Source organism: Leptopilina heterotoma, unplaced genomic scaffold, assembly GCF_015476425.1.
Source record: "Leptopilina heterotoma isolate Lh14 unplaced genomic scaffold, ASM1547642v1 Lhet_54, whole genome shotgun sequence".
NCBI lineage: Eukaryota > Metazoa > Arthropoda > Insecta > Hymenoptera > Figitidae > Leptopilina > Leptopilina heterotoma.
The window spans coordinates 127982-147662 of NW_025111118.1; the positions used below are offsets into that span (position 1 = coordinate 127982).

The 19681-nt window shown below is 25.1% G+C and overlaps 1 protein-coding gene and 1 long non-coding RNA gene across 2 annotated transcripts in view; one reads left to right on the forward strand and one right to left on the reverse strand.

Moving 5' to 3' along the window:
- Positions 1-83: 83 nt before the first annotated feature.
- LOC122508370 (protein phosphatase methylesterase 1) lies at positions 84-2725 on the reverse strand. Its single transcript, XM_043621669.1, has 8 exons — positions 2500-2725; positions 2113-2305; positions 1822-1931; positions 1512-1745; positions 1362-1427; positions 911-1233; positions 662-794; positions 84-583 (listed from the first exon to the last, which is right to left on the reverse strand). The coding sequence occupies exons 1-8, from the start codon at positions 2571-2573 to the stop codon at positions 565-567; spliced, it is 1152 nt and encodes a 383-aa protein (XP_043477604.1). The 5' UTR covers positions 2574-2725; the 3' UTR covers positions 84-564.
- Positions 2726-3037: 312 nt separating this feature from the next.
- The window catches only part of LOC122508430, a 66155-nt gene continuing 49511 nt past the window's right edge, over positions 3038-19681 (forward strand). Inside the window, exons 1-4 of the long non-coding RNA XR_006302231.1 lie at positions 3038-3201; positions 3520-3622; positions 5651-5780; positions 12884-13039. This is a non-coding gene — a long non-coding RNA (uncharacterized LOC122508430). The remainder of the gene's footprint in view (positions 3202-3519; positions 3623-5650; positions 5781-12883; positions 13040-19681) is intronic.

The window sequence follows — 19681 nt, forward strand, 5'->3', positions numbered from 1 at the left end:
TAGAAATAATAGCATTAATTTAAAAAAGAAATCGAATTAATTGTTTTGTTTACTCGATTCAAAAAAGGAAAGGAAAAAATGCATTTTTTCAGAAATGTGATTATTTATTATATACACATGAAACATCATATCAGTATTGAAGATTACCCAAAATAAATTACAAAATTCGGTTATAAAGAATAATTTAAGAAGGATTTTAAATATCAATCCTCTGTTTATATCTCACATTGCAAATATTTAAAGTTCAGCGATTATATTCTATACGTTCCTAGCAACTAAAATCAATTTGTTCAAGAAAAGAAGAGAAAAAATAACACCACTTGAAAATCAATAAATTTTCGTTATTTTCCAGTTGCACTTTGGAATTGAATGAAGCAAAAGTGTATTGAAAATACTGTATAGAGACTCCAAAGCACAGATATCGACAATGATTGCTACATTTCACACTTAAACTTATTTTTTTTCATTGCTTTAAGCAGCCTTTAGTTTTCTTTACAATATACGAGAATAAGTTTTCTTTCTTTATTTATTATCCACAAGTTATTCGTTAAGTATTTTATTCCGTTAACAGGCGGGGAATGTTCTGAAAAAACATTTTATTTATTAATTAATCATTAGAGCTTATAATATATATTTCATTAATAGAAGAAAGAAAAATTACCGAGGAAAATCCGAGGCAGGTTCTGCAAATTTATGTCTGACCATAAATGTTGCAATTGCTTCGGCAACTTTATCTGGAACGTCTTCATGAACTGCATGTCCACAAGCTGGTAAAACTTGCATTTGGAACTTTCCTGAAATATTAATAATTTTACTGCTAATAAATCAAATCGTATAAAATAAATATAATATAAAAAAATATAAATAAAATAAATAAAATATATATAATTGAAATAAATTCGATAAAAACCTTGCATCTGTCCAACTGTAAGTTCTTTATCTAATCTATCGACTCCTGCGAGAAGTAACATTTTTGGAGCAGGTATATTTAAAAATGCAGCCGACAATCCTTTGAACCATCCAACCCAATGCTCCTCAGTCTTTGCTAAGTCTATTCGCCATTTATATTTCTTTTCTAAAAGTGAAGTGAGAACTTCCGGTGCTGGCATTGTTAGTGTCTCCTCTTCCTGTATAGTGTCTCCTCTTTGAACAGTTAAATTTGAACAACTTTCCGAATGAGTTGAAGTTAAAACAGCGTCGATATCATCAGTCGCCAACATTCCACTCACAGTACTAAAAAAATTAATTTATCAATTAATAATTATAAAATTGAAAAATTAAAATTAAATTAAAATTCTCATGGCTAATGAGAAGGTATTTTTATTGTTTAATCATCTTCATTGTTTAAAATGTTTACTGACTTTGTAATTTGTCCGGGAACTGATACCTTGGCGGACTGGACATTACGAATTTGGCCACTTCGAACACTGCAACAAAAAAATTAAAACAATTAAGTAAAAACATTTATTTTCCTGATGAGGGAAATAATTTAAAATAAATGGGATACTAACCACCACTCAATAGCTTGTGGTATTGAATCAAAGCCTTTTGGTCGTGATCTGAGAAAACTTTGCATTGAAGCTAAAGCATCCATTGCCGTTCCTTCAACAACATCAATTACAGTAATTCCTGCTAAATTTGTAAGTAATGGTGCCGCTCGTACAGCAACAGCACCTCCCATGCTATGACCGATTAATACAATAGGAGCATTATCGTCATATTCATGTATCACAGCTGCTACATCACTAAAAAAAATTTTCTCCATCAAACGAAAAATCCCCTCGAATTATCATTTTTCAAAAAAGAAATTTATTTACTCACTGTGCCAATGTCTCAGCACTCAGATTTTCATCATCAGTTGTTTGTGTATTTCCATGTCCCCTTAAATCTATCGCCAATATTCGACAAACAACCATTCCAATTATGGATTTCTGAAAAAAAAGAAATTTCTTTAGAGTTCATATCTTTTTGTAAAAATTACACATCACTGAATGAATTTACACGAAATTAAAAAAGGAATATACAGATAAATATAATAAATAAATTACAATTGTATACGATTTTGAGAAAACAAATTTTCTGAATATTTCGTGAATAAATTAAAAAAATTACCGTAAATTCAGCCCAAGTTAAGGCGCTATAACCTCCGCCATGCAATAAAACTAAAAGTGGTCCATCATCACCTTGAATGTAAATATGAAACGAATTATCTCCAATTTTAATTTTTTGCGATTCACTATAATATGTGGACCATTGTACTGGCTCGTAATCTCTTTTTCGCTGTAAAGCTCTGGACCTACAACCCCTAAAATGTCAAAGATAATAAACATCTTGATATCAAATTTAATTAACCTCCAAAAACAATGTACGAATAAATATACAAATAACAATCAAAATCACTGTAAAACAAAAAAATAAAACTTACATTTCCAGTCATTATTTAGAAATCAAAGAGAATATTATTATTCTTTCTAAACAATTATTTACAAAAATACTAACCCTGATGTAAATCCTAATTTTAAACCCGCGGGTGGTAGTTTTGATTTTAGCATTGATTTCTGGAGGGAAGACATTTTATTTAAATATCAATTCCTTTATTAATATTTCCTTGAACATTAATTATTAAATAAAATTTACTAATTTTAACACTTGGTAAAATCACTAAATCAAGTTGACAGTTGTAATGTGTTACGTGTGTGTGTATTTGTGTATACACGAGAATGCACCTTTGTAATCTAACCTAACCTAGAAAAAGTTGACCGATTCCATTCATTCATTGCGCATCTCCCTTTATTTACACCGGAACTACAATTTTCATTGGTCACTCAATTTATAGCGGTGATATTCAAAAGCTTTTATAATTTTTCTCCGAAAAAAATAGAAATAATATTTAATTAGCCAATATATTGATGTTCCATTATACAATATGTTTCATAAATTAATTAATTTTTAACAATTAAAAATTATTATTGTTAAAGAGTAAGTAAAATAAGGCAAATATTTAATAATAACGAATTGAAAATTTGAATAAAATGTTTAATTTCACAGATTTGTCATAGCCAATCAGAGAACGAGAAAATTTTCACAAGTCACGTGACCTAACTGAAAAATGTGAGGAAACTCCCTTCCGCTCACTTCCGCTTCCGGCCCGCTTTCAACGTCCACCGTTTTTTGATCACTGTAGATTTCTCTTCAAATTTGGTAAGATCTTGCAATTTTTCTGGTATATTTTTTAATTTCTCGATTATATATTTGTATGAGAGTCATTTGACGAGAAAAAATTATAATATTTCATTAAATTTTGTCAACTATGGACATTTTGTACTGTTGCCAGCCAAAAGTTTTCTTTGTTTCCATCATTATTATAAATGATAATTATATTTGTTTATTTTGTACGAAATATTTAATAGTAGGTACAAAATAAAATATATTTTATTATTTTAATACAATATATTTGATATTATTTTTTCTAATTTTTGTTTTATTCATTTGTGAAAAGAAAATTTTTCATTTGTCTAGGGTTGGTAGAACTGCGGCCGGTCGCCATCTTGTTTGAGAAATGCTACCTTCCGGCGACCACGCCCCATCGTTCACATCGAGCAGCAGATTTTTTCCAAATTTGGTAAGATCTCGTAATACTTTTGATATATTTTTGAATTTCTTGATTATATATTTATATTAGAGTAATTTGATAATGAGAAATACTCATAATTCGTAAAATTTGATCGCAAATATGGACATTACCATGTATGGTCGATTGTTGCCATGGAATAGTCCATTATGGAGTAAAAATTTTTTTCAATCTTTCTAGTATGTAATTATTTTTTTGTTTAGTACGAAATATTTAATTATTCACGTAATAATTAATTTAATTCATTAATTCATTTAAATAAAAGAGTCAAAATATAATAGCATATTAATTGATGAATAATCAGAAATGTAATAGGAATTGCAAACGGAAGTCGTATTCATATATGATTTGTCCAATAATTAGTATTTCCATAAAAAATTATTCATGATTAAGAGTTTATTTTGAGTCTATTAGTATATTTTTCGATTTTTCTTTGATATTGATTTATTTGTAGGAAAAAAGTTTTTCATTTGACTAAAGTATAGCGACTTGCAGCAATGGCCGCCGGTCGACATCTTTATGTCGCATTGTCGATAACATTTACTCCAAAAATCAGTCGAAGAAACGTTTTTTTTACAAAATTAGTAATTATTTAACTTGTTATTTGGTTAATATACAATTTCATGTTTCGATTCTAACAAATTCAGTGGATATTTGTAGATTGCGCGTTCAGGTAAGAATTTTTTTGTCGCAAATGTCAACACCTGGTGCAATAAAATTATGTATCATCGAATATTTTATCTTGAATATTCGCTTTACATATTTACGAAATTGTTTAATAATAATTGTTAATTATCTTTCTTCGAACATATATTTACTCCAAAGTAAAAAAGAAATTTTATTTTTTTCGTCAAATACATTGCGGTTCAACATAACCTCAAATTGAAAATGTTTATTTTGTGTTTTCAACGTTTTTTTTAAAGAAAATAATATAAATTAGTTTTGTTACATTTTGAGAAAGTTTTCAAAAATAATAAAAGAATAATTTTAAATAGGACTATTATTCAAATAATAAAAAACCAAAGAATGAAAATCAAAATAGATATTTACATCATTGAATAACAAATGGTTGTAAATATTTTTTTTCGAACATATTTACTTGAAAGCCTTGAAAGTAAAAAAGAAATTTTATTTTTTTTCATCAAATGCTTGAGGTTCAACATAACCTCAAATTGAAAATGTTTATTTTGTGTTTTAAAGAAAATAATTGGTTTCAATACATTTTGAGAAAGTTTTTAAAATAATAGAGAAACAATTTTAATTAAATTAACCTCAAAATTGATTTAAGAAAATGTGCCGATTACATTTTTTCTCATTTTTTATTTTTACGCTGTAAATAAAAAAATCGAAACAAAAAAAATTTTTGTTTTTTTTATTTGCAGTGCAAAAATATAAAGAAATGTGAAAAAAAGTTTTTGCACTTTTTCTCTATTTAGAATTTTGATTTCAATCATTTATATTGACACACTTTCTTTCTCTTTTTTTTTAGAAAAAAAACTGAAAGCTATTCTGAAAAAGGCAATCTCTTCCATATATGAAATTCTCCGATCGGTAGATATTTTATTAAAAGCGAAATAGAAAAAAAATTTACTATTATATTTTGAATTAAATAAAAAAGTATATTAAATAAAGTCATATAAAAGTATGTTTACAAAAATCAGTATAATTGCGACTTTTCACAAAATGTGAAAAAAAATTTCATGAGTAAATGAAATGGAGAAAAAAGTTTAGTTAGATTATTAGTCAAATATATTTCATTGCAAAATTTGCAAAATTTTATTGCAATTTAATTGAATTATAATTTTTTGTGCAAATTAATTGGTTTATAATTTTATTGTAATTCAATTGAATTATAATTTAGTTGCAATTTAATTGAATTTCATTACAGTTTAATTGAATTATAATTTTTTTGCAAGTTAATTGAATTATAATTAATTTCGAAACAATTTAATTGAATTACATCTTGTAATTTACAATTTAATTTCTTAATTCTAAATAAATATGATTTAAAATTTTCAGATTAAAAACAGAAGAAAATGGAGAGATATAATAATGACTGAGGTATTATTTCCGGTCTTTTTCGGAAAATGACGGATGTTTGGAACTTGACCCGTCAGAGCAATCACTCCAAATTGGGATCCCTCCATCTGTAAGTCTTTTATTTTAAAAATGAAAACATAATTCAATTACAATATAAAATTTAGTTTGAAAATTGAACAAAAATTAATATTCAGATAAATGAAAGTCTGATTTTTAAAAAATGTTTAATTGTTTAAATTTTTATAGTTTGATTATTTAATTTCTTTTATTTTATACATTCATGAATTCTGTAAATTTATAATCAATTCAAATTCATTTAATATTTTCGTGAAACTATTTAATTCATGAATTAATTACAAAATGAATTTAAAAATTATTTTACTAAAATGAAATATAATTTTTAATTTGATATATTTTTTATATATTTTTATTTATAGTTATTTTTTATTTACTATTTTACAATCAATTTTATTTTAATTTGAAGCAAGAAGTTTTCTTTTTTTATCAAAGTTTAGAGAAATGTTTGACTTTTTTTTCTTTCTCTTTTTTTTTTTTTTTTGCAAGACAATAAGTTTAGTCTGTCCTCTTGTGAATGTGGACTGAGATCGATCGTTCGTAATGCAACAGAATTTTTGGCAGAAACAAAAGCTTTCGTTTCTTTTCTACTTGTCCTTTGCTAGATGAAAAATGGGGATTCTCGATTTCCTGGGAGAACATTATTCACTACTTTTTTCCGACCTTTGTGGTACTGCCGTAAAGTACTTTGTTTCAGGTTTTGTCCTTTCGAAGATTTTTCACTCTTGCCATTTTTTTGCATTTGATTTACGCAAAATATTTCGTGTGTTCTGTTCTAACTAATAATTTCGAGTGCCATTTTTATTTATTCATTTGATTGTTCGAATTTTAAATTATTATTGAATTTAAATCATTCCATTTTAATTAGAATTTAAATCATTTAATTTAAATTAGAATTTAAATCACTTAATTTAAAGTAGAATTTAAATAATATTAGTATTATTATTTACAAATGTTATTTGTATTTTAATTTAAAATAATATTATTTTATTGCAATTTACAACTTTTATTTATATTTTAAATTTGAAAATAGATTACATTGTAAATTATAATACAAATAGTATTGTAAATTATAAAATTAATATTACAATTTAGTTTTTAGTTTACAATATTCAATCTACTAATTTGATTATTGGAATATTTTTCTTTTCTGATTTTTTAAATTTCTTTGGATCTTATAATTAAATTATGCAATATACGAAAATTGTAAATTATAAAATAAATAATATTGCAATTTACAATATTACTTACATTGTAAAATAATATTAGTAAATAATATTGCAATTTATAATATTTGTATACATAATTAGTTAAATTTGGAATTTTTAAAGTTCAAATTTCGCAGAATTATGATAGATGTTAATTATTGTCCAGTTCTTTAAATTTTTGAGAATTTAAATGATCATACTTGAAGTTTGAGAAGTTTATGTGAACCATATGCATTCTATACTAGTTGAGGGAATTTTGTGGACATTATGTGGCTACTCGTTATAATATTAATAGTTCAATACGGAATTTACCTAATATCATGAATTTACCATGAGATGAAACAATGTGTCAAATAATTTTTTTTTTATGTCTTTTCCTCTTTTTTTTCTTCTCATCAAAAATTCGAAAATAGGTAACTCACAATAATTACTTTGAATCGTTGGGATAAAATATTATTATTTTTCTTCTCTAATTTTTTAATTTCGTTTGGGAAAAAATTTTAAGTGCACGAGATATGAAATATTTGATCCCTGAATTATTCAAATTAGGTATGTTTGAATTTTTTTTAACTGATTATTATATGGTCACGCTTGAATTGTTCGTATACGACCTTTATATGGCAGCCGCAGACAGAGAGAGAAAGAGAGAGAGAGAGAGGGTTGTTTTTCATATGAGTTTTCGCATGGTGAATTCAACCAGTTTAGTAGCCAGTATTAATCTCCAGCAAAAATATGTGAAATATTTCCCCAGACCTCGTTTGTTTCCTCCTGTTATTTTGCTCTTGGACTGCATGTTTGGAGTTTTCAGAATACATATTACTATACAACAAGAAAGTTGTGCTTTTTGTGTAGTTAGTTTTCTTGGTTTTAAAATGAATTGTTAGGGAAGGAAATGAAAAAAAATTCTGCAAAAGAAATTGGCTTTTTTGTAAAATAATATTTTCTTTTATAATTAAAAAAAAATTATTTTTGAAATAGTGACGCTTTTATGATGAGAGATTTTTTTTCGTTGAGGTATTAAAAAATTGTCGATATATTCGAGTTTTTTTTTTTTAATGATGAAAAATATTTAATATTCGAGCGATTTAAAGGGAGATAAGTGTTTTCACTCTCCTGCTTTTTGATATTAAATTCTTAGAGTCCGTTACATTGGAGTTGTTGATTAATGGAAGACATTAATCAACCCACATTCGGTGTAAAGATGAATCTAAATATTTTGGCAGTCTTCGCTCTTTAAGGTGGATGGCATTGTGCATAAAAGCGATGCATAGTTCGCTGGACCGAATTATCGCTTGGAATATATAGTTTGAACGTTATAAGTTATGGGATCACATTATATGTAAAGTAGGATGTGTCTGATTCATCCATCTATCCATCCGCGTGGTTCAAAGAGAGAGAGAGAAAGAGAGAAATCATTAGTTTTGCGACCACGAGAGCGAGTATATGCTTCATTATGTTAATCCCCAGAATAATAATGATGAATTTTCATTGCGAATCGAATTAAATTTCTTGTATGATATTGTTCTATTATTTCTTTCTCTCTTATTAGACTCTCTGCTTTGATGTCTAATAAGAGAGTCGAAAAATTATTCTTGATGTCAAATTACAGTTCCATTGTGTTCAAAAATGGAACTTTTTCACGTGATGGGAATGTAAAAATAATTTTATTTTGTTTATTGAAGTTGGTATTAAAAAAATTGATTTTAAATTAGTTCTTGTGATTTTACCATCCAATCTGAGAATTCAATAGAGCGAAACTTTGTTGGCGAGAAGGTCGAATGTAGCGTTGAAAGATGTCAGCACTCATTACTTTTCAGAAATGTTTTTCAAAAATTTATAACAATGAAACATTTTTTAAAAATTTTCTTTTCATAACCATTAGATACAAACTATAAATTATTTATAAACTTCTAAAAGTATAATTTGAACAAATTAGTAATTGTTTATTAATTATTATTAATAGTAATCTATTACTAATAATATTGTGATTTAATTACAATTTATTTATTTATTTATTTATAATTAAAATTAATTTCAAAAATTAATTTTTTACTAATAACAATTGATTCATTAATAATAATTATAATTGATTAATCAATAATAGTTATAATTAATATTAGTTATTCTTATTATTAGATATTCTGATTATTATTAGATATTCTTATTATTAGTTATTATTATTGTTATTATTATATATTAATTATTATAATTGATTAATTAATAATAAATATAATTGGCTAATCAACAATGATTTTAACTAATATTAATTTTTGTTCGATTTAAATTTGAAATACATTTTTCTACTCTTAGGTATGAAATATAAATTATTTAAACTTCGAGGAAACTGTTTACAAATTAGTAACAAGTTTTTCTAGTGATATCAAATTGAGACAGAAAACGAATCAAAATGTTTTTGACACTTTTGATTCGTTTTTTGTCTCAATTTGATATCCTTAGAAAAATGTGTAAATGGAAAACAAATGTAAACGAAATTTTATCACTGAATGAAATTAATTATATAAATAAATAGAAATTAAATTTAATATTCTCTTTTTGAGAAAAATTAATGTTAATTAATTAATTAATGTCTAGAACAGATTTACAAAAAAAATATCGTAAGAATTAATAACTTTCAGTGTTCGTTTTGAAAAGTTTGAAATACTTTTATTTTGTATTGTTTTATTTTTACATTTTATACGCGGCTTTTCTTGAAAAGAATATCAATTAAAAACTTCCATTAGTTTGTTCGCAATTATTCGGTTGCAAGAGAAATTTTTTTTTTTCCTCTTTTTTATTATTAATTTTTCTGACAAAGGTAATATTTGTGACCTCAATTGTTTGAAGAATTCTGTGTTATTTACAGTGTATGAAACACGCTAACAAATCATTATTTAAATTTTTCTGATAATCGAAGGAAAAGGCTTGTTCTTAGTAAAAGGGAATTAAATGTGAAATTGTAACATGAACCCTTTTTCTTTTGCTTCCATTACTTTTTCTGATTAATGCTCTTTGTCAGATAGTTTTTTTTTATTTACGTCTTCTTTTCATTAATTAATAATAATAATAATAAAAATAATCAATAAATAATAATTTCTAGATAAAGAATAATATATTCTTTGTTAAAACTGTTTTTACAAAATAGTTCAATAATAATAGTAATATCATATAATATTACAAAATAATTAGTAACAATAAACAAAAAAAAATAAGAACAAACAAATAATAACAAAAATAATAGCGTTTAGATAAATAAATAAGTAAATAGTAAGTAAACTAAATAATACAATAATAAAATAAATAATAGTAAATAATAACAAATTCGGTGAAATTAATTGCTTAATTAGATTAGATAAAATTAAAATATCTTAAAGACAGTGATTAATAATGCAGTTATTAAAATTGTATTAGAGTTGATAAAAAATATGCATTTTGATTAAAATATTTATTAAAAAAAAAAAATGCCCTCAAATAAGATGCATTTTGAATATAGATTTTTTAAGCTCACATGACAAAAGCTTCAGTGAAGCGAATAAAAATTATTTTGTGGCTTTGTAACAGTGAAGCATAACCGTTTTGCAATATTAAGCACGATTCAGATGAGCGAGCAATAATCCACTGACAGATGTAACTATCCTATCGAGAACATGCAATACAATTGGGAAACAAGAATGAAGTAGTTTAATTTGATTAACTTTCATTGTAGACACGGATATAGAAAAAGAATGTATATATATAAAAATTGTACTAAAAGTAATAGAAGCAGAAAAAAATTTTTTTGCAATCAACGCTTGTTACATCGACACAAAAGAAAAACCGATTAAAATAATTCTGTATAGGATTAGGGAAACATTGGCTTACTGTCGATATAGGAGAAAATTGCGTAGTTGCTTTTATTTTATATTCATTATTTTATTATTTATTTCTCTAATCTTTATTTTTTCCTTTATCTCTTTATTATTGATTTTTTCCTTTTTTTTCTCTTCATTATTTTCAAATGAACAACAATATTTTTATTACTTCTTTTAATTTGAATTTTATTTACAAACTATTGTTTTTTATAATTAAAAGAAATATGTAATTAAAAATTAAGTTAGGCCTCGGATATTACGATTTTTTCGACTATTTTCAAATAATGCGACTTTTATTGACTTATATTAAAAAATTGCGACTTTTTCGACTTTGATACAAATTTTGCAACAAAATACCACATTTTTAGCATAAAATGCAACTTATTTCGATTCTTATAGTGTGAAAGGTATAGTTATAGACAAATCTTTGAAAAGTAATTTTTGAATAATTTTTCTAATTAGATTTTTGAAATATATAATTAAAAATAATTTGAAAAATTGAAATTTTGTAAAATTTAATTGAAATTAATTGATTCTTTTGAAGTATTTTATTACTATTTTTGAAAATTAACTTTTAAAGAAATTTAATTGAATATTTTGGAAATAGTTGATTTCTCAAAAATTTTAATGAAAAATCTTCAAGTGTCAATTTAATAAAAATGAAAATTAATGAAAATTAGATTTTAAAAATAATAGTAAAATATTTTTGAATAAACTAATTCTCAGAATTTTTTCATTCTAATTTTTTAAAATTCAATTATTTTCAATATTTTCGAAAATTCAAATACATAAAAAAAATAATAACATTATAGAATTATTTTTAACATTTCGGAGAAAAGAATAATGTTAAAAATTTTTAATTAAAATTCTTCAAAAAATTATAATTAGTTTTTTTAAATTATACAAAAATTCTTTTTAGAAATTCAATTATTTTCGAAGAATTAAATTACAATCTTTATAAAAAACTAATTCTTTAAATAGTTTTATAATATTTTTTTAAGATTCAATTACCTTCGAACAAAGTAAATTAAAATTTTTCAAAATTTACTTTTTTAGATTTATTAAAATTTCGGAGAAATGATTTTTAATTAAAACTCTTTAAAAATTTGTTAGTTTTTTTTATATTTTTTATAAACTCAATTATTTTTCAAAGATTTTATTAAATTTCAATTATTTTTTAAAGATTTTATCAAGTTTCAATTATTTTTTTAAAAGATTTTACTAAATCTCAATTTTCGGACATTTTTTAATGTAATTGTAAAAATATTGTCTCAAAAATGATTTAGAAATATTTTTAAAATTTCTTTAAGAATTTCTTTATTAAAATTTTTGAAAATATTCTACCTTAATATCTTTAAAGAGAAAAATGGACAGTTTCAATTATAAAAAATTGAATTTTTGTATTTAAATAATTGATTCTCGAAGAACTTTCGGAAAATTATTAAAAATAATAATGGTTAATTGATTTAGAGATGAAGTTTAGTTCAAAGTTATAGAAAATAGTTGAATTTTCGAAGGGTTATAGTTGTAATTTCTAGAAATTAATAAATTTCAGAAGTTGAAATTTTATTAATTTTATTTTCAGTGAAAAAAGGGATAAGAAGTATTTATATATTTATTTAGCAAAATTATTCGAGTTTTGATTAATTGAATTTAGAAATCAGGGAAGAATCAGGGAAATACAAAATAATATTTTTTGTGACAACAATGAATTAAATAAACGACTTTTTTTCTATTTTTAATTGACTAAAGCGACTTTTTTGGCTCGTTAAAGTCGATCCGAGGCCTGTAAGTTTTAAATAAATATTTTTTATTTCTGTCTAGTAATTAAAATTTTTGAAATTATTGGAACACGTAATATTTCTTTCATTTGAATATTCGAAAATTTGGGAAAATAATTAAAAGAAAATTTAGAAATTTAGTAAATAGCTAATTAATCGAAAGAATTGAATTCAAATATAAATGAGAACAAAATTTAGAAGGAAATAAATTAAGTGCAAAGAAATATGTGGAGTTTAGTAAAAAAATGTAATAATGTATTTTTTAATATTGTGATTAAAATGTTTATTTTTATTTTGCAGATTTGAAGAGAACTGACTGGAAAGAAAGAGAGACAGAGATAATAATAAAGAAGGACAAGTAATATTGATGGTTGTTGATGGATGTTGATGGTTAAAAAACGTTTTATAAATGATATTATGATGTAGCCAGAATGTCGTTCCGAATATCATCGATCGGTGAGTCCTGTTTATTTTTTATGACGTATTGACAACATCAAACTCGCGATGGTAAAAAAAAAGAAAAAATCTTATACTTTTGAGACAAATGAGTCTTAAATTTAAAAATTGCAACATCATATATAACAGTTATATTGATGTTTGTTAATATCGTCTTTTACTTATGGTATTGAGGAGCCAAAATGCTAATGGTGTCACAGGTGCTGCCATTATGAAAAATCTTTATGGTTTTCCCTTATGGGGTTCTTAATATACAAACGGTTGTTTTCAATTTGCCTGAAAAAGCAAAGATAAATCAAATGTTTGAAAAATTTGACACCACCATATATTTATATATAGTGGTATGCTTGCTTCTTGTTGTTTGCTAACCTTTTGCAATATTCTCTAATAATGCGAAACACTACATGAACTTGACACATCGTTAAGCACGTCCCTATTTACCCTTTAGATTCAAGAAATTCTCTCAAAATTCTGTTATGCGAAATTTGCTATTAATTTCTATGGAAATATATTCAGATTTTAATAATTAAAGAATTTTGTGCGCATTTTTCTTTAAAAATTGTGCCAAAAGCAAAAAAGAAAAAGAAATGTAGAAATTTTTGAATGAAAGAGCCATGGTATTTGGTGCAATAATGTTCCGATTTCTTTTCCTCTTTTCTTTTCGTGGTCTCATATAATGGGTGCATAAATAATGCAGGCGAAGATATGCTAATGCCGAACGTGATTTACATCATTCTGTCGGGGGACGCAGTCTTGCGAATGTCACATTTCTCGCAAAAAGCGAGGCCCCCGTGTTCCCGTTTGCTACTCCTTGAATAAGAAATTCAACTGTTTCACTTCTCTTACAACCTCATAACTCATGAGCTTTCACGCGCACATTAACATTTATTATTTAACCAAGTCCTTCAGTTGGCTTTGATTATTCATCCAAAAGTTGGCTCTCGTTAATAAATTATTCGCTTTTGGCTAGAAGCATAATATTTCTTTTAAATGTATATATATATATATATATAAGCCAAAATTACATCCAACTTGTACTAATTAATTAGTATACGCTCTCTAAGAACACTATAACCTTCTTTAAGAAGTTTATACATTATACATATCATTAGAAATGTATTCAGTAGAAGCATATTATTATAATGGAATTCATTTACTCGAATGTGTGTCAATTAGACACATTATTGTTTGAAACAATTCATTAAAATTTACCAACTATCTGTTTGTATACTATGAAACTTTATCATTTTTAAAAATTACAAAAATTTTAAATATTTAATATTTTTTTTGAAACGAGCAATTTTATAATTAATTGTTTTAAATTTTAAAATCATGTGAGAATTTTTCGCTTGGAGGGAATTTTTTTTAAATGCTTACTAAAAGAAAAATTTACTTGATTCAAATAATCGATTGTCTATTATCAAATAAGTAGGATAGGGTTCCTACAGAATCTGGAAATCATGGAAATCATGGAAATGGTATGGAATTTTTAAAAGGCTTCTGGAAATCAGAGAAATCATGGAAAAGGCCTGGGATTTTTAAACGTTTCTAAATTTTTTATGTTTTCCATTTTTTCTCTTGAATAGAAATTAAAATAATGATAAAGCTAAATCCCATAAAAGAGAGCAAAAAATGTTGAATTTTAAGAAATTCGGTTTTTTGAATTTTTGATAATTTTCGATAATTTTAGATTTTTTACCAAAGAGTCAAGACTATTAAATAAGTAAAGTATTTTCCAAGAGCACAAAAATAATGAAGCTAAATCCCATAAAAGAGAAGAAAAAATGATGAATTTTAAGAAATACGGATTTTTGAATTTTTTATAATTTTCGATAATTTTAGATTTTTTACCAAAGAGTCAAGACTATTAAATAAGTAAAGTATTTTCCAAGAGCACAAAAATAATAAAGCTAAATGGCATAAAAGAGAAGAAAAAATGATGAATTTTAAGAAATACGAATTTTTGAATTTTTTATAATTTTCGATAATTTTAGATTTTTTACCAAAGAGTCGAGACTATTAAATAAGTAAAGTATTTTCCAAGAGCACAAAAATAATGATGCTAAATCCCATAAAAGAGAGCAAAAAATGTTGAATTTTAAGAAATTCGGTTTTTTGAATTTTTTGTAATTTTTGATAATTTTAGATTTTTTACCAAACAGTCGAGACTATTAAATAAGTAAAGTATTTTCCAAGAGCACAAAAATAATGAAGCTACATCCCATGAAAGAGAAGAAAAACTGTTGAATTTTAAAAAAATCGGTTTTTCGAATTTTTGATAAATTTTAATAATTTTAGAATTTTTAGCAAAGGGTGGAGACTATTAAATAAGTAAAGTGTTTTTAAAGAGCTCAAAAATATTGAAATTAGATTTAAAATTCCACTGGGATTTCGTAAAAATTTGACCTGAAAATCATGGAAAAGGTATAGAATTTTAAATTTGGATTTCTGTAGGAATCCTGTTATATTTACTTCTATCTAATAATTTTTATTTAAATAAATTGAATGGTATTTGCTTTAAATACATTTAATTTTATTTAATAATATTTTTATTGATTCAAATACAATTTAATTAACTCCAATAAAAATTATTTGTATTTAATTTAAGTAAATAGTATTTTGATAGAGTAATCGGTTATTTGAATCAAATAATTTTTTTTCAGTGCTGAATTTTAGTTTAGAATTTTGGAAAAAGTATTTAATGGTACATACATTTAACTTTTTTTTGGAGTTAACCGACTTTTGTTCTAAAATAAAAATAAAAAGTATCATTCATTAATAAATTTAATGATCAACAATATTTAAAAACTTCATAATTAATTTTCTTTGTGACGAAAAATTGTAATAATAAAATTTTAATTTTGAGAATAAAAAAATTAGATTCATTTGAATGTTCGAAACTTTAGAAATAACATAAAATTTAATAAATTTAATAATATATTTCAAAATTTATATTGTTAGGAAGTTTTTTAATTTTTATGATATTTTTTCATTTTAATTTTGTTTGAATTTTTTATTATTTATTTTTTCTTATTTTCTATTTACAAGTTTCTTTGTTTTATGAGATTAAATTTTAACTTTTTTCAATTCTAAAATTTTTGTAATAAGTTTTTTGAAAATATTAATCAATTTTCATAAAAAATTGATAAAATGATTTAATATTTAATAAGAAAGGTTTTTTACAATTTAAATGTAATTGATTTTACTTTAAATTGAATTGATTTGAAATTAAATTTAATTGAATTTGATGTAATATTAAATTTTATTGAACTTAATTTAATTAAAAAAAATTTTTAATTTTAAAATTAAGGATTTAGGATGATTTAAATTTTTTTTATGAAAATTGAAATAAATTAAACTTTAAATAGACTAAAATGATTTTTCTTGCGTCTTAAAATCGATTGGAGGATTTTAGACTTAGGAAATTAGGAGCCTAAATTTAAGTTCACATATGACGTTAGATTTTTAATTTAAGAACTGTTTTATATTTAAGGTATCTAGCAAAGATGGAGTGGAACTCCTTAAATTCGAGCTGACTTTAGCGTAAAAAGAATTTTGTAGTATGTACAGGCATAGACACTTTCAAATAATGCTGATCGTTGCTTACTTGATCTTAAGAAACTATTTATGCTAATTTTCTCTCCTTGAATTTATCAAAAGCTTTATGCTAATTTAATATCTAAGGGCTGAGAATAGTTGTTCCCAATATTATTGAATTTTTTTGGTTTCTTGTGAAGGAAACTTTGTAATTTTTGAATTCAAACAATTTTTTGAAAATGAAGTATTAAAAAGCTTTAAAGTTAAATATTTGGAAACGGGTTTTTAGTTTTATTATTTAAAATAAATAAAAATTATAAGATATTGGGAAAATAATTTTAATTCTTTCTTCTTGATGGGGGCAAAGGTAAAGCTTGTCTTTATTTAGTGATAGTAACTTCTTCTCTTCTGGTATCTTTTTCGGTATACTGAATCTGAACATCAATGACTTATGATCAACGTTTACTTACAACAACTACCCCCATAATTGATCTAGATATTTTTCCTGTTTTCAGTATAGTATACCGCGGTTAGAAGCAAGACATGGTCGTTATCCTGTTTTCTTTTCGTCTTTTTTTTCTCTCTTGTAAGTGGCAGAAATGAGGCGTCAAATGACTCAAGGCTGAACGTTGTCCGTAACAGACTTTACCCATTTGTTGTCGAGTTTCTTTTCCGCCATCAAATGGAGCCTGCGGTTTAACTCGTTCAACTGTGAGCATACATCTCTCTTGTACTTTAACTTTTCCCCCCTTTCTTCTTTTTAAATTGACTGGTAAAATGGGTAGAACTTTCTTTATCGGATGTACAATGACGTGAACATTCTGATTCACCTTCAATTCCTTACTGACAACAACAACAACAACAACAAGATTGGGAGTAGTTTTATTTTTTCCAAATTATCAAACTCTTGTTTTATTTCATGAAAAGCTTCCTAAGAGGAAGCATTTGTTATTTGTTTTGGAAACTTGTTAGTTTCTGTTTTTAATGGTTTTGGATTTCGGTTTGTTTAGATTGACCTCGATAAGTAAAAAGTAATTTATTTTTTGTTTTGATTATGTTTTGATTTGCTGTTTTAGAAAATTATTAGTGTTTGCTTGTAATTATTTTTGATTCTGTTTAAATTTTTGATTATTGGTTTTGGGAAAATGATTATTTTTCTGTTTCGATATAATAAAGATGTGATTATAGGGTTTATTTATAGGAGATGGGATTATAATGATTATTCGAAAGTTGAAGGTAGACGGTAGTTAAATTGTAGAGTGGAATCAATAGCATGGTTCGGTAGGTGGGTAAATTCTTCGAAATTATTGTCTCTCTCCGATAAACACTCGAGGAATAATTTGCAGGGCTGTTAGTCCACTCCTTTCCTGAGAACAAATTGTATGGCAGCGTTAATTTTAACACTCCAAGTGCGAAGCGAAGCATGATAAATTTTGCTCTATTTTAAATACGATTACGTTGTCTGCAAAATTCGCGCAGACCTTTCCATCGTTACCTAGCAATTATTTGCAGAAACTCTAGCGTTTCTTTGTCTCTGTCATTTTCAGTGTGTATATATATATGTATATCTGTTCACGATTTTCTTTTTTCGTTGTACTCACTCTCTCTTTCTTTCTTTCTTTCTCCTTCTCTCATCGTCTCTCTGATTATTTTTCGTTTTTACACTTCTCTTGAAACACCTCCAGCAGGTTTATCCAGGAGCGAGAGAGTATTTCCCTTGCGTAAAATCTCCTTTTTTTTAGATGGGAAAGTGACATAATTTCATTTTCAGGCTGGAAAATGCGGGTTTAGCAGTTCCGTCGACCCTAACGATTAAGTAATTAACTTTATCCAATTTTCGCATTTTTTAATTTCACGATATTTCATTCGCGGAGATTTACTATATAAATTGCACGCGGTCAGGATTTCATGCGAGTTTAACAAATATTTTACTTTTTATTTTAATTTGTTTGATATAAACAATTCAATTAGAATTTTCCATTTGGGTTAATTGCGTTGTTTTAATTCACAATAATGACAATAATATTAATGATAATAATAATAGTAATAACAATAGTGATAAAAACAATAGTAATATTAAATGGTAACAAACTCTGTTAGGGAAAGAATAAAAAATAGCTCTTTTTAAAATATTCTTTTATTTTATTTTAAATATTTATTGGTAAATTGTGTCTAATTGCAAAAGTATAGATGATGAATGTGTTTATATTTACAAGACGTAGACGGAACATATTTGAAGTTATTAACACTTACCCTCTTCAACTGTACATCATTAATAACTCCCTAGTATGGTGGTTTTGTCGCTCGGCACAACACTTGAAATAGGTCCTTGAAGAACTTGCGTAACTTTGACTGAGAAAATTAATGAATGAATTGCTACTTGTCCTTTAGTTTCGTCTTTTTATTTTCCTCGTTATTTCCTCTTTTTTATTATTATTTTCGCCATCAGAGAACAAGGTTATTAATGTTTTCTTGACGTCATTTAAAAATTCTATCAATTAATAACAATTTTATCTAGAATAATTTTTCATTCTGCTGATGAAAAGTGCAATTTTTATGTTGGAAGAGATTTTAATTTCCTTTCGGTTTTATATGAAATGACAAAATTTTAAGAGTTCTTAAAATATAGCAAAATTAATTACGGGAATACCTTTATTTAAATAATAATAATAACAAATGTTAATAGACAAATTACTCATGACTTTGTCCCTCTTTGAAAGCAACTGTGGTTTCTTCTCCCCCTCCAAAGGAAGAAATTTATACTTATGAAAACGAAATTAAACATAAATTACTTTTTTTAATCATTTTTATCGAGTGTCAGTCTTACATTTGCAAGATCATGATTATATGTTTGGTTCCTTTTAATGGCCAATTAACCATTGCGGAGTTCTCATTTATGCTGCAGAATGGGTTGGTCACATGTGCACTATGAATTAATAAAACGTCGAATGACCACTCGACAAAATGGGCTTAGAATTTTCGATTAGAACCCTGTTACTCCTATATACTCTCCACTACATTATCGTAAATTCATGCACAAAAAGCTCCCCGACAACCTCAAATTTCATAATATTTCAATGTCCTTTTTTACACCATGTAAAATTT